This window comes from Danaus plexippus, chromosome 4 (genome assembly GCF_018135715.1).
Source record: "Danaus plexippus chromosome 4, MEX_DaPlex, whole genome shotgun sequence".
Taxonomy (NCBI): Eukaryota; Metazoa; Arthropoda; class Insecta; order Lepidoptera; family Nymphalidae; genus Danaus; species Danaus plexippus.
Genome location: NC_083538.1, coordinates 7,581,646 through 7,597,802, shown reverse-complemented (window position 1 = coordinate 7,597,802; position 16,157 = coordinate 7,581,646). Strand labels below are relative to the sequence as shown.

Sequence of the window (16,157 nt, the reverse complement as noted above, 5' to 3'; positions counted from 1 at the left end):
GCAGTTATAACATCTAAATAAGAATATTTATATTAGTGAACTAATTTTTTTTTCGACGAGAATAGCAAACAAAAATTTAAGATTTATCGAGGATGAAAAGTTTATACAATTTATATATCTCATCTCTATTACTTTTTTGTTTCAATTTAATATAAAAATAAACCAAAAAAGTAACTTTTAAAACTTCCTATACTTAGAATACAATGGGTAAGTTAAATCCAAAAAGGAAAATTGTTATTCATTTAAAAAAAAACCCTACACACACTAATTTTCTTTTAACAACCATACTCATACATCTCATACTCTTACACAACTAAGCTGATATTGACCAAACAGTTATGCACAAGGAAACTGTTTTTCAAAGAAAAAAAAAGGTATCGAAATAAATCGATCTGTTTACAAAACTACGATACCACAGACATACATACATACAGACAGAACCACTGACACTAAACTTATAGCACCAATCTTCTTGAGTCGGAGTTTAAAAATATTTAAAAAATCAAACTAAAATTATTAAGATTCTCTCAATTATGAACGTAACAATACCATATAAATAACTGAATAAATATTTCAATATGATCGTATAAAGTCCACACTGGATGTACTGTTTTCCTAGAAAGTGATGTTTCCTCCTACGATATTTTACACTCTGCTACGTTAAGCTGCTGTCAATCATCGTAGCTGCTACGAGATTCTACGAGCTACGAGATTTGTCAGTACTATTTATTTGACATGTATGTCAATGTAAATGATATATATCGTTTTTAAATAAAAAGAAACGAAATTGATGTAATTTCTGATGAAAGATCAAAAACACATTAGAAATGTATATCTGAAGAATGATATTCGTTATTTGGGAGAAGTCAATATGATGTTCGTGTTCTGAGTTTAATAGAATGACATCTTGAATAAATAAGTTGAATGTAGCGTTAGATCTTTTTTTAATTTATTGGGTGTAATGTTATTATAGATTAAATAAATTGAGTACAATATTAAAGTTAAAGGAGTTGAGACTGTATATAAAGATTACTTTAAAAGATTCATTATGACAATTATGTAAACATCAAAATAATTAATTAAGTATATAAATAGTTTGAGAACACTTGAAAAATTAATATTAACTTATTGTTTTATAAATATAAACGTATAATATAATAAAGAGTCCACTATTCTCAATTACTTTCATAGTAAAACCATTTAACCGATTTCAAAGAAATATTGCATGAAAATAGTTTACAACTAAGAAAAGGACATAGATTACTATTAAAGTTGGTTCGTTACTACTAAAGAAGCTAATGGAAAAAAAAACATTTATTTCATGTATTTAGAATCAAAATACAAATGAAAATAGTTTATAAAAAAAATACAAAAAAAATGGGACTTTTAAAAAATTAATCGTTCTTAGTATAATATATTTTTTTATTCAACATCTGCATAATCTTTCGGCGACATAATTACAGTGAGTAACAACGTCGACCGCGGTCGCATCCCGAATTAATACAAGGTGACTCGCATCTGCGGCCCTGTCATATTTCAAAATAGGGGACCAGACACGATTGAAATGCCGTGCAGAGTTTCCATTGCTGATTAATTAACAGCATCTATATATTTATTTGATGTGAAACTCACAGCTCATATCATAATACATAATCTCGTATGCATATAATATTTTGACAAAACGGTTTTCATCGTTATTTTAACATAGTGTTTATAAATTGCAAGCTACTTGTTTAAACAGACAAATACCAACGCAAGAAAGAGATTGCAAATAAATTTAACAAACGATTTTTTGTGCAACTGTTTGGATTATGTTTGACTTTTGTTTGATTCATCTTGCGGCTGGAGAAAATGAAGCCATAGGTGGCAATACCAGTAATAGCGTATTCCACTCTTGCCTTGAAGACATGGAAATTGTATGTGAATCAAAAATCCGAATCAGATAACAAATTTGTTCAAATCCTTTGATGTGCGTATGATGAAGCAGGAAGCGAGACGCTTCCTCCGGATTCAAAGAAAATCTACAGTGAAAAGAGACCTGGGGTGCATCTGGCTGTCCGATGGTTATGAAGTGGAGGCAGGCATTAAAGGTTGCAATACCCATCCACATATAAAATCTATAGTATATATATATATAATATATAGCACATTAGTATATGTTTAAATACCGACATCTATTATGATTTTTTTTTAAATCACTGTTGTATTTACTAGTTGTATATATCTTTGAAATAATTTTAAATCATTGACATGAAGTCAAAAACTATTTGTAAATATGGCTGCGGCTTTTTAAGACTTTTTATATAAATCTAAATAAGACTGCTATCATTGTTACAAAGGAAAGTAAAGCTGTTTTTCTGCATTAAATCTTTTTTTATTATTATAAATATAGTATTGTATGTGAATTTTTATCTCATTGATTTATTAGAATTTTTTTAAAATATTAGATTTTAATTTAAGAATTAAAAGCAGTGATAGTTGTGTTCAGGCAAAAAATATGAGATCATTAAAATTTGTTTTCCGCTTAATAATATATTATAATAAGTAAAATCTTTGTATTAATTCTTAATATGTCTAGTATTTTCTGTTTTATATTGGAACCAGCGATGTATATGCTACATCGCGAAATACTAGTAATGAGTCTATTAGAGGCGCAGGTGTAGGTAGGAAACGCTGTTTAGCGACCATCCATTTGTGGTTTTGAATATTATGTTTGCGATACAAAAATTACAAGACTTATAAAGTCTGACGAATTGGCTTTAGTAAAGATATAAGGCACGGTGGAAATTTTACCTATAATATATCAAAGCAATCTGTTATGGTGCTAAGTTTGATGTAATAAACAACAATAATGTCAAGTAGACGTGAAATTTCTTTTTATTTCTATTGTATATTATTATTATTTTTTTAATTACTCGATCTCAATATTTTAACTTCTGTAAGTTTGGTAGTGAGAAACTAACTATTATATTAAGTAAATTCTTTTAAATTAATTTACAAAGTGAATTCATAATTACAAAATCTTGGGAGGTCTCAAATATTTTAATTGACATTTTCTTACAGTTTCATTATCAAACTTTCATCAAATATATTTCACGCAATACATACATTGAAATTAAATAAAAAAATACCGCTGTCCCTTATTTACCTTATTGCTACCGTTTGTATTTTCCATATCCAAAATTGCATATTTCAAAGAGACGGTAAATATTGTATACGGAAATTTTAAAAACGAATTTAATTAACGGTCGATCAGCGTTTTGTCAATATTTGTCTGTCGCTTCAGTTTCGAATATGTAAAACGGTAAACCTTCTATCAACGATGATTTTTTTTTATAAGCTCTTTACTTATTACGTGCGATAACTTGCAATAACAAAAAAATATACAAATATCTTAGCAAAAGTTGAGTTAATATAAATATTGAAGTTTTTAAAACGTTTATTTATTTTACGTTATGTCACAGTTGATGAAAACATCTTTTCAAAGGTTTCCAAAAGCATGCGTATTCCAAATATATAAAATACCTTCATCAAAAGTATTTGAAAGCATCAACGACAAAAGATGTTAACACTTATTTTTAAGTTGTTTTAAGAAATAAGAGTTCAATAAGCAGATTTGAAATGATTTATGCTCTTTTTTTATATATAAAAGATTTTTAAGCCAATAATGCTGTTCAACACAATGTTGGTTGGGTGACTCGATACTAGTAGTATATCAAACATGCAATGGGGGAGAGGTACTGTTAAGAAAGAAAAGTGACATATCCAGCTAGAATCAATTGAAAGCGACAGCGGAATAGTGAGTGGAATGCCCCATCTGGTCTGCCGTGCGTCCCCGAATAAGAATAGTTGCGGTCAATGCATGTTTGAAATCAGTAACATCATGACAACATGACCAAACATTTTTTTAAAAACACAATACAGTATTGATATTAATCTACTAACTTATTTACTTTTTTATAGATAATTTAGTCATTTTAAATGGTATAAAAATACGTAACTTAAAAAAATAATTTAACCCCACCTCTAATGATAACATTTTTTAACACATCAAAGGTAGATAAAATTTTCTATTAGAAGAAACAATAATTTTTGTCTATAACTAGAACAGAAGTCTCTCCAGATTCAAGTCAAATCGAGCGATTCTTCATTCGCTTGTCATGACTCGTTGAATAATGTAGAATGTACTATTACATCTTTGTCACGATTTCATGAAAGGGTACATCTTTCTAGTCATGAAGAAATATTTTACGGCTCTTTTCATAGCTTGTATTTGCAGAAATTTCTATTGACTTTAGTAAAATTTTTAATAAATTTCATATTTTTAACGAATCTATATTCAAAACACTTTTATATTTATTTAATATTTCCTTTAAAAGTTAACTTGGCAAACCATGGCATATTCTATAATAGATTTATCTACTTTATCGGAGTTCTAAACAAACTATTAGCTAAATTAATCTTCTTACAAGTATAATCCATAGTAAAGTCAAACACACTCGAAGACCAATACACTATGAGTTACAAAACCGCAGGCCAACTAAGTTTATTAATAATATCTTTGACTCCCAAGTACCACCTGAACTACTTTTAACAACAACAAATATTCCAATACAAAAGAATATAACAAAAAAATCAAATATATTAAGACATCGTAACCTATTATAACAAGTTATGAATAATGAAGAAATAAATAAATTATTCAACTGGATACTTCAAGCATGCTTTTTATTCCCGATTTCTTAAATTCCGTTTAAAGTTGAAGTTGCAATTATTAAAGTAAATAAAGAGAAAAAATAAAAAAGTAAGCAAAAATTTATACAAAGTTGTCATGGGTCGTAGCGAATGAATAAAAACATGCCGTATTCAGATTAAAAATCCCACTCTCCAATTCGCTGGGCAACTTTCAAAGTTTTTCTGATTAAAATCCAAGCAGAGTAAATAAAAAAAACCATAATACAGTGATCTACATCAATTTGAATGATCTTTTATTTATAACATCGCATCTATTTGAATGGATATGTATGTAAAAAATTGTACTTTTCTTTTATATGCTAATTATAAAGCATAAAGGTTGTAATCATTGAAATTTCAAAATACTACTAAAGTCGTAAAACTAATATTGTATAGACATATTGTAAACAAGATCTCTTTACAGAAGGATGGAATATTTTAACAGATGTATAAATCAACTTAGAATGGAATTAAATAACATATACAGATAAACTTAGTACTCTTAATCTTTGCAACTCATGTGTAATAGAAAAAAAAAGGTTAAAATAACATACTTTTAAATAGGTCAAGCCGTTTGAGTGGATCACAAACAAAGACTGTTTGAAATTAAAGTTATTTAAAAGTCGAGTTCTATTTTTGAACACCACATGGAAATGACAAAGACAGGTGTGGATAAAACATCGCAAAAGGGGAAACTTTCGAGTATAAGATGTTTTTCTTGAACCTACGAAGACTTGAACCGAGACAAACGTTGCAAGGTAATGGAATAAAAACATAAAAGATATTAGGATTTAGAGGACGTTGCATAACGGTAAAACTGAATAGAACAACACGACATCGCTTATAGGAAATAGTTTTCGAGTATTTTATCATCTATTTGAGAAAAACGGAAATAGTATCGATAGAAAAAAAACAGATTTCATTTTCAAATAAACGATATATTTTGTTATTTTATAGCAGAAGTAAGAAATAACTAAATCAGATTTAACATAAAATAAAAAAAACAGTGCCGGTAAAAACGTCCTTTTTTGACACTGAGACAATTCACTTCTATGCTCATTGAAATTTGATGGAAACAGAAAATACTAAATTAATAAAGAAATTATATACTTTAATTTAAAAAGAATTAAAACCACAGTACATTCCATTATTTTATGGATGGTATGCTCAAAAATTTATTAAACTTCAAATTTAAAAATTAATTCTCATTATTTAAATCTAAGATAAATTAAACTTAATTATCTAAAATGTATGTGACAACAACATGCCTATTATTTTAAAGGAGATCCAATGACGACATTCCGAATGTTAATTAAACAAATTAGTTGGGAATTCGGTGTTGAATCTCGCGACAAATCCCGAGTTTTGAAGAGTTCGGGACGCGTACGTGAGCAATTTACTAATGTACCGACGACTCGCTGGGATGTAAAACTAGCGACATCGTAATAAGAGACGCGTAAAATATTCTAATCAAGGAATAAGATCCAACTATTGGACATATGTTTGAAACGATATCCACTCCATTTATTGAGATACATTAACACTGAAATTATTTACAAAGAAAAAAATATTCTACCATAATTTTGATAATAACATATGTATGTAGATCGTGATATTTGTATTTATATATCAAAAATTAGAAATAAAAATATATATATTTATTTATTATTATAATTAAGTGAACACAAAGCAAGTTATCAATGTGAACTCAATCTGTGATGCATTCTCGCATGATATTTCTCTTTCATTACGGATATTAAAAACTGAGTCGCACATCTAGTTTTATAATAAACACTATTAATAAAAGTTTTTTTTTTTTTAACAAACAAAACATACATTTTTTGTTGCTATTATAGAGAACCTGTTATTTAAACTAAAAGTAATATTTAATGCATAATCAGTATACTATTAAACAAAACAGTATACCTTCATATCGAGTCTCGAATGCCTTTCGTGCTGACACCGAAACGTCAAACTAAACATATTAATAGAGAAATATAATTGAAAATTGACCGAAGTGTGGGTACGATTTAATAATAGATAAGGGTAAATAGCACCCCCTTGATATAACAGAGCAGCGTTATGGCTCTCCGATAGATGAAACATGTAGATGGTGAACCTGCATAATGAGATATATTTTATAAAATATATAACTTCAACAATATCAGTATTTACTTGAATTGTATCGTAGTACGACCCGCGACCCGACAAAACGACATCATATGAGAAAAGAGCAATGAAAAAGAGTTTGTTATGATACCTCCGTTTCACTCGCTGTTTTTAATTTTCCTTAACCAATCAAGATTTGTAGTGATAGTATTAAGAATAATGCATTTTTTTCTAGGTTACGATGTGTTCCTATGAAATGTTAGTTTAAACATATTGATTTTTTTTTATAGCCAAGTAAAAAAAAAACTTAACAAATATTCAAAGAACTAAATCTCGTGAAAACTAAATACATCTTGATGGAAATATAAACGACGTTGCACGGTTATGTAAGTATTATTTATAATCTTTCTAGGTTACAAGAAAAGTCAACATTTGAAATCGCTACTGAAACATAATATGCGAAAGTAACATTTTAATTTCTAATTTAAAAATAACAGACGAGTTTAAGAACATTTTGAAGCATCGACTAAAAGAGAATATGTAGTATAATCGCAAAACATAATTGTACAAGAAAGCATTACATTAACATACAACAACCGAAACAAGCCTTTAGACGTTGCTTAAATGAAACGTCAGACGTCGAGATTATAGTTAGGGTGTTCACAACGTTATGAGTTATTTAAACAAAGTTATCGCAGCATAAACAAGTATAGTCTAGATTCAAACTGGAATTCTACTACTTACTGACTTGCATTTGCAAATCCTTCACACTAGCAATTTATAGTTATAAGAAAGCTTCTTAGCATTAGTTAAAATAAAACTGAGAGGAAGGGATTCACGAACCTGATAACTTTACTTGATAAATTTAGGCACTATAGTTAATTTTTTTTGTATATTTATATAATCTAAATATTTTCTTTGTAAAAAAAAATATAATAATGTTCCTGTGAGGTGATTTTCATGGAAATAAGAAGTATGACAATTTTTCCCAAAAATAAAGTTGTTAAAGCCCTCTTCTGTACTTAGATATGACATGTTTGAGATGCTCGTACTACAAAACTTGCATCTAACGAGGAGAGATCGAATAAATTCACTGCATATTATACTTCCTGCAACATGACTTGATATATTGAATTAGAATATGAAAAACAAAAAGAAATAACAACCTAAACTTTTTATCCTTCTTGGATAAATTAAAAAAAAAACACAAATATGACGTGTGATCAAAATTAATAATATATTTCACAAAAACTTATTTTTAGACTTTTTTTTATATATTCTCAAATTCATTAATATATAGTATACATTGTATGAGAAGTAGTTAATTTAAGAAAAAGGTGGCGTCTTGTTGTAGTTAGAAGAAATATTCGCAAAACTAGTCATTTTAAAAGGCTGTGGTATAGAGGATTTATAACATGTTGGTTGTGATAAATTATTTTTATAATTTGCACAAAAGTATTTTAATTAAGATTACTAATTTAAATATTTTTATATGGTTTTGGATATAAGGGTTTTTATATGTTATTATATATGCATAACATTGTTAATTAGAAATGTATAAGAAAAGAAAAAAAATACTTTATATACTCATAGTTTGCTAACATTGTTTGTGACTAACACAAGTACAGTTATGAATTATTCCCAGTAAGACCGGTCTAGGAACATTACTTCAGCATATTTGATATAACGATGAGACTCTAGGGCTTATTTTCTTAGGTTGTAAGGTAAGTTATTGAAATATCATTTATCATTAATGTTCGGTTACATTTTTTTTCACACTGTAACTATTAAAAATCTTATATTAATCGTCAATACATATAGTTGTTTCAGTTTTTTTTTTTATTTTAACCTATTTTTAAAAATGGTATCTAAGTCATTTGCCCACGTTGTTGGTGATGTTTTGAAAGCGATAGACGTGGATTGTGAGTCGTCCGAAGTATCTAATATTATCCCATTACTCTACGCCTTCAGCCGAGGTGCCTCACTAAATCCTAATAACTTTAATGCTTTAGCATACATGGTGACCAGCACGGAAAGTTGACATGCTAGATAAGGGATGGTCTCAGGCAATCCTTGTGAAGGCTTTTTTTTAATTTTTCAGATTTCTAAAAATTAAGAAGTTTTAATATGGCTGGCATAATATTTTAGATTAGTTTTGTAAAATATGATTGTCATGAAAATAAAACAAATTACTTTGAAACAGTTAATTGTAACGGAAAAGTCATGATTTATATTTTTGTATGAGATTCGGCTACAGTCCCCTTAGATATTTTAGTTTATATAAAATAGGGTGAACAGACTGATACTGAGATAGTGTATTCACCACCTACGATTTCTTTTCCACCTTCCAACTTGTGGAATGACAGTCATGTACTATTTAGTCAAATAAAAAAAAAAAATAGTAATATATGTAAGTTCATCCACAAATATGTATAAATAAACATTTTTTTGTAGTAGTAATACATGTGTTATTGCGTAGATATTTTTTCAAACGCGTCATGAATTTAATTTATTTTATAGAAGATGAGAATATTAAATTGTTATTATATGAATTTGATTTTGATACCACTTAGAGAGAATGAGATAGAACTTAGTAAACAGTACCAAGTGTTTATCTCATTTGTGAACAAGTTCATTGAATAAAAATATTACGCAATAACAGATACAAGCACATTACACATAGCATAAATATAAAACTATATAATAATACATATATTAAAATGCATTTATATTTGCAAATTGTATAGTAATAACAGTGACAAGTTACAGTATTAAAACGGTGGCATAATCACTGACTGGCTCACTAACGAACTCACTCGAAATAGATGCGTCGTACATTTATATGCGGTAGAAGTGGAAGCGAGAGGTATAACGGCTAAATCTCTCTACAACCCACTAAAAGACTTGAGCCTGTCCAGAACTCATTTCAATTCATTCTTGGAACGTACTTTGAAGCCAGCCCTAGTAGGTTCTTTTCAAATTTGGTTAGGTAGGGAGAGGAGCTGGAAAAGTGGAGGTGAGCATTTAACGCGCGTTCGATAGGGGCCCCTTAAACCTGCACGTGGGTCGCAAGTTCCAGGCACTGTTGTAGCTCCTCTCCCTGCAACGCGATGGACCCGGCACCCGCACGGTGAATCCATTGAATGCTAAGAGGTTTCGTCTCTTTATTACATTTTTATTTTATTTATAAAATGTGAATTTAATTCGAATTCCGCTATAATTTACAATGATTAATGAAGTTGTATGGCAAACTGAATACTAAGAAATCAAACAAAAGTACAAAAAAATACAGAAATTAGACAAATGTCAATTCTTGTTATACAGCCATAAACTGTTTTATTTACAAAAATGATACCTATCATAAAGAAATAAATAAATACAATAAGACTAATTAACTTAAGAAACCGTTAAAAAATATATTACGCAATAGTTGTTTACCACAGCGTCGCTTACAAGATGTTGCTGCTAAAAAAACAAACGTTTACTTATATCAAATACACATGAACTTATATATGTAAATATAGAATGAGGGTAGAGTTAAGTACGGAATACTATTTATAATATCATAAAGTGCAATTCTTGGTAATTTTCCTTGTTATTGGCTACCTTATTATATTAAGATGAGTAAGAATAAATAAGAAAACGTGTCTTCCAGAAAATAAAACCCTATGTAATGGATATCGAAAAAATATTAGAGGTAGACGGTACGACTTTATTGCTTTTCCTTGGAAATGCTTAGACACTAGCAGTAATCGAAAGAGGAGAGGTTAATTCTTGGTGGCTGATTGGTTATTGATCTTGCCTTGCTACCTGAAGTAGTGATTATTTGATGTTTATTTGTAAGGAAGTATTTTATACGGTCGAGAAAAATGTGGGGTATGACTAAAATTTATTTCAGCTATGTTTGACGTTTTAAGGATTAGAGACAAAGCTGATACAAACCAAATCTAAATTGATAAAAACATTTTTTTAAACTGGCCAATAGTTAATGATCCTTGTACATAAATATATTTCAACTTCTCGAAATCCATACTAATATTATAAATGCGAAAGTAACTTTGTCTGTCTGTCTGTTACTCAATCACGCCTAAAGTACTGAACCAATTTGCACAAAATTTGGTATGGAGATATTTTGATACGCGAGAAAGGATATAGGCTACTTTTTGCCCCGGGAAAATGACGCATTCCCATGGGAAAATTCAGGCGGGCCGATCGCTTTTACGTTTAAACTACTGAACAGATTTAAATGAAATTTGGTAAGGAGATAGTTTGAGACTTAAGAAAGGACATGAGTTACTTTTGATGGAAGGAAAACAACGCATTCCCATGGTAAAAATTACTTTTCTGGCCAAGGAAGGAAAAACAAAAATCATCGTATATAAAAATCTATTGCAGTAACCTATCCTCTTCTTAAAATGTATTAACCTAACCAAACCTATGACAATCACACTTAGTATGGCCTCATCCCATCTTGGCACAATTCAAACATACGTACAAACAAATACAGCTAAGGTTTTTTCATACTACTATACAAAAAACTATCCAATGCGGATGAATTCACGGGTAAAAGCTATATATTACTGATTCTGAAATTTACGCGGACGAAGTCGTGGGCAAAAACTAGTACAAAATATATTGGCCGTGTTTTAATTTAACTACATACGAGCGAAAACTGTTTTATTGGATTTTTTTGCCACTCTTGAATTTTACGCAAAATTTTATTATTTTTTAATATTTTTAAGTCATTATCTTATATTGATTTCATAAAAAAAATACTTTTGGAACTAAAACTAAATTTAAAATTTCGATTAAAATCACTGTGAATGAGAAAAGTGATTTTTGGTAAAGTTCTTTGAAATTTATAAACTGTAATAAAATTTACGTAAAAAAAAATATTATAAAATTTGTTATGCTATTCTAAAAATTAAGGCTATCGATATAAAAATATCATGAAGGCAGTTTCACGTGAACGGTACATTGATCAATCGGGTAAGTTGGGTGCATTACATGCATGATTGACCGAAGGACAACCGCGCGTGCGTGAACGCATCAGGCTATTTGTGCTCTACCGATACGCTTAACGACTCATTTGCTAACCTCTTTGTATCATCTGCTTACTGTCACATTGTTATAATTTTTATATGATTGGCACTTTCAGTCGACCTTTTGATGTGTTATGAATATGTTATATTAATTGGAATAACTGACAGAGAATCAATTATTTCTTTTCTAATAACAATTTTCGATATATATACATATTTTACATTCGTATCATATTTATCTTAATATTTTCTATTTAGTAATGAAGATTAATTTGAGTGAAACTAAAACATCCTAATTTCCAAACTAAATGCCGCCTATCATATCACTTTCAATTATAGTAAAAAATCGAAAACAATTTTAAGTATTCTGAATTATTATACAGAATCAAACACGTGCAGTCCTCAAAGACTGCAGCCCATAATACATTTGTTACTCTCTCAAATCATATCCCCGACAATATCATTTCGTGAGTCGACGTACCATGAAATACGTCTTGAGTGACTCGGCACAAGATGCCGCCACTAAAGACGTTAGGATTGTTACACAGTATAAGTTACGACAGGCTCTAACTTTTTTGTTTTTGTATAATTATTTAAAAGATATATAAACAAAGGTAAATTTTAGTCACTAAAATTATTTTGGAGCCATTTTAAATCATTTTAAAAATAACAGTCGTAAGTCGACTTTGTGTAGTCACAAACTTTTGTATTATGTTTTAGTTTAAAAATAGCATACTTGGTTGGTATTTTACATATTTTAGGGAAGAATATCATAGTATTTCAAATGGAGAAAGTGTCAAAAGTCACAGAAATGGTTAATGTGAAGATGCAATATATGTGTCTTTCGAAGGACTCTATTATATTCGAAAAAACTCTCATATTTGAAATTTTAATTCTTTGCATTTAAAAAATTGAAAATATGCTTTTATTCTACAAATAATAAAAATTATCGTATATATATATTTTTTTCAAAGTGAAATGAAATATATATTGATAGTAAATTTAACATTGTTGTATGTCATATCATAGCTTTAATTATATAACATTCTTTCGTGAACTCGTCCTCATGCGAGCTAAACTTTGCCGTTGTAATATTTTATCCCCATTCCCCTGCCATCCAAATCATGGAACTTCTTTTACAGTGATTTGATGATATTGCACTTTGACGGATACAAACTAAGGGGAGAAAAAACAAGATGGATGACTTTGTCCAGACGACCTTTGTATATTGTTTCATTTTAGGATCGTTGTACACATTTTATTGATTTTAAGATTCATAATTAAAACAAATGTATTTACGAATCAAATTTAAAGTATTTCCTTAAGGAAACATCTCCGAATATCTTCAATTATGAAAAAAAAAACTGTAGTGAAAATAATTAATAATAAAAAAACAATATTACGGGAATGGCTTATTAAATGGTAAAAAAACCCATTCATCACCAACATTAAGAACCTCATGACATTCTCAGCCCTCGACATTTTCAGATAAAACGGCTATCACAAGCCTCATCTTTTTGAGTGAATGGTATCCCTAAGAATCTAATGCATGCCAGTCAAACCTATGACATCACTCGCTCTATAAGATTGAGGCTTTCAAGTTGATTAAAGTGTATTATATTATGACATCAAGTTTGACGTTTCGTAATTATTTGTGTATTAACAATTATATTTTCAGGATAGTCATCTACTTTAAATTATTCAAATATACGTGTAATCTCTTTGCATTTATAATATTGTCAGAATGAATATTCCTATAAATTTATTGTCAAAAGGTTTTAGTAGCAGAATATTTAATTTTAAATAGATTAAAAATGAAAAACCACAATCTTTCTACTGATGTATAAAAAATATAAAATTAAACACGGAGATAAACATGACGATGTGTGGTAATATATTATTTACTTTGCCTTATCTTTTGATGTGTATTGAGGTAAGATTTTTCGGAAGTTTCTGTAACTGTCTTGTAATTGTATCATGAAAACTATCGACAGTTTTTATAAAGTTATGCAATGATTCAAAACGGTTATTGATATAACAAGAATTATTAATATTATAGAATAGAAACTTATATAACATTTGACAGAGGCTTCAATTATGTCCTGAATGTCAATGCACACGATTCATAATTATCACGTCACAGACTATTTTATTTCAAAAATTCTATCGTATTTCATGTTTGTTATCAAATTCCTACCTGTCAGTTCCCGATGTTAGCATTTTGAAGTCCTCCATCTCCATGTCCCCCATATACTGTGAAAAATCTGAAATATAAAAAAAGCAAATAAAGTTTATTAGCTTATTTGGAAAAGTGAATTATTGCATTAAATTATAATAAAATATATGAAGTTAGACACTTATTATTATAACAAAATTAACCAATAATATTGTTAACTTTAATAAATTATTGAATTTTCTTTCAACATATATTTAATTGCGTTTGTTCGGACTTTTTTTTTAAGTAGCAGAAGTTTTACCAATTATGATTTTCTTGCTCACTTGTACTAATCACCAGACTCATGTTTTGATGTTATCATTTTACTTGGTTACTATTTTACATTTAACCTTAAAAGTTCCAGGCGCCTCATTAAGTTTATTTGGATTAACAGAATGAAAAGCATCATAAAATAAATTGCAAAAGAGATTTAAAAATAGACGTCTAAATTCAACACAAGTTTCTTATATCCATAGGATATAATCTTCAAACGGCAAAGCATTATTAATAACAAAATATTTTCGGGACAGCCGTAAGGTACCCTTGGCGTCGTTCGACAGAACATATTTGTTATTCCCATCACGATATGCTACAGCGACGGGGCAGCGAGCGAGCAAATCACGCGCGCCGCCACCGCAACCGTGCCCACTCGCTAAATGAATATTGACATCCAACTAGCAGTGAACGGGTTGAATTGATAATCGACCTCTATCTAATTTATGAGAAAATCTAATCGTATTTAAACAAAAAGAAACACGTTATGGTTAGTAAGGATAATGTAATATTAAAGAAAGATTTTGTTAAATAATAATCATGATTCGAGAGTTTAATTATAGCGGAAGCGGTTTATTAAACTTTATTACTAAGTCGAAAAATTTATCACTGTAGTCTAAGATGGTCGTAATGAACTTTCAAGCTTTAATATTTCCTAATAGAAGAAGATGGAAGCAATCGCTTCAAGTAAAATTAAAATAGATTGTACCATTCATCTCTTATGCCTCATAATATTTAAGTAAATATATATTTATCTCCACCTATATAAAAACAGTGGGATGAGGAGGTAGGGAGTTAATGAATGGGACAGATTTTGCATAATTAAAAAGGGGTCCTTCAGATGATTACTTATTTCGATGAGTAATGGTAATGGTTAGGTAGTCTGAGTATCATTTTGCTATTGTTTTCATTTTTATTACGGACAGCTTTAATAAAAAATATTTTTAACGAAACTTCATGACAGCATGAAGATGCTTAGAATTTAGAGTGAAATTTAATTTAAAAAATATAAGAACTGCGAAGTTGTTCTTTATATACAAGCCATTGAAATGTACGTATACATTTTACTTTCAAAGTTGTTATCACATTACCGTTGTTTATGGTGAGAAATTTTTTTAAACTAAAAAAAAGGATATTTTAATTTATGATTAGAAGTTATACATTAAAATCATTAAAATGTATAATTTTATTTCTTCTTATATTTTCTTGAATGAGACAAAATTACCTATTATTAGAAAAAGAAAGAAATAGAGGTGAAACAGTTTAAGCCAGACACATAATGGACGGAGACGCAAAAAACGCAAATTCGCTTGCAAAAAACGTACAGAATAAAACGAAATTACCCTGGAACCCTAAAATCTTTCCCTGTCCTCCGAGATCTGTCATTTAAAGTCGACGTGACAGGGGAAATAGAAAGGAAGCGTAAATCATTGCACACAAATACTTTTGCCTTTTTAAACGTGTAGCTGAGTGGGCGTTTAAAGTGGAAAATCGATATTGGGATCCTATATTACCTAAAAACAGTAATATTTGGTTCCACTTGTATGTAGAAATGGGCAAAAATTTCATTATTGTTGTTTAGAGTGAATATGAAATCAGACGTATTTACGCGTGTGATTCGTCAAGATATCGTTTCTAAAACGATTAAATACCATAATCAAAACGTAATCTTACTTAAACACTATGGTAAATAATTTCTAAAATATTGATGAACAAAAATATTCCTGTGGCGATAATGTTTGCTTTTTGTTTTGACTCACTATTTATAATAAATAAGGTATTGA

The 16,157-nt window shown here is 29.1% G+C and overlaps 1 protein-coding gene across 2 annotated transcripts in view; it reads right to left on the bottom strand.

Annotated features, from left to right (window-relative positions):
* Nucleotides 1-16,157, bottom strand: part of LOC116768754 (CUGBP Elav-like family member 2) — a 202,225-nt gene that overhangs the window by 162,731 nt on the left and 23,337 nt on the right. For both annotated transcript variants that reach the window (XM_061524763.1, XM_061524759.1), the window contains exon 3: nucleotides 14,083-14,149. In XM_061524763.1, coding sequence (XP_061380747.1) covers nucleotides 14,083-14,135 — 53 coding nt within the window. In that variant the 5' untranslated portion in view covers nucleotides 14,136-14,149. The remainder of the gene's footprint in view (nucleotides 1-14,082; nucleotides 14,150-16,157) is intronic.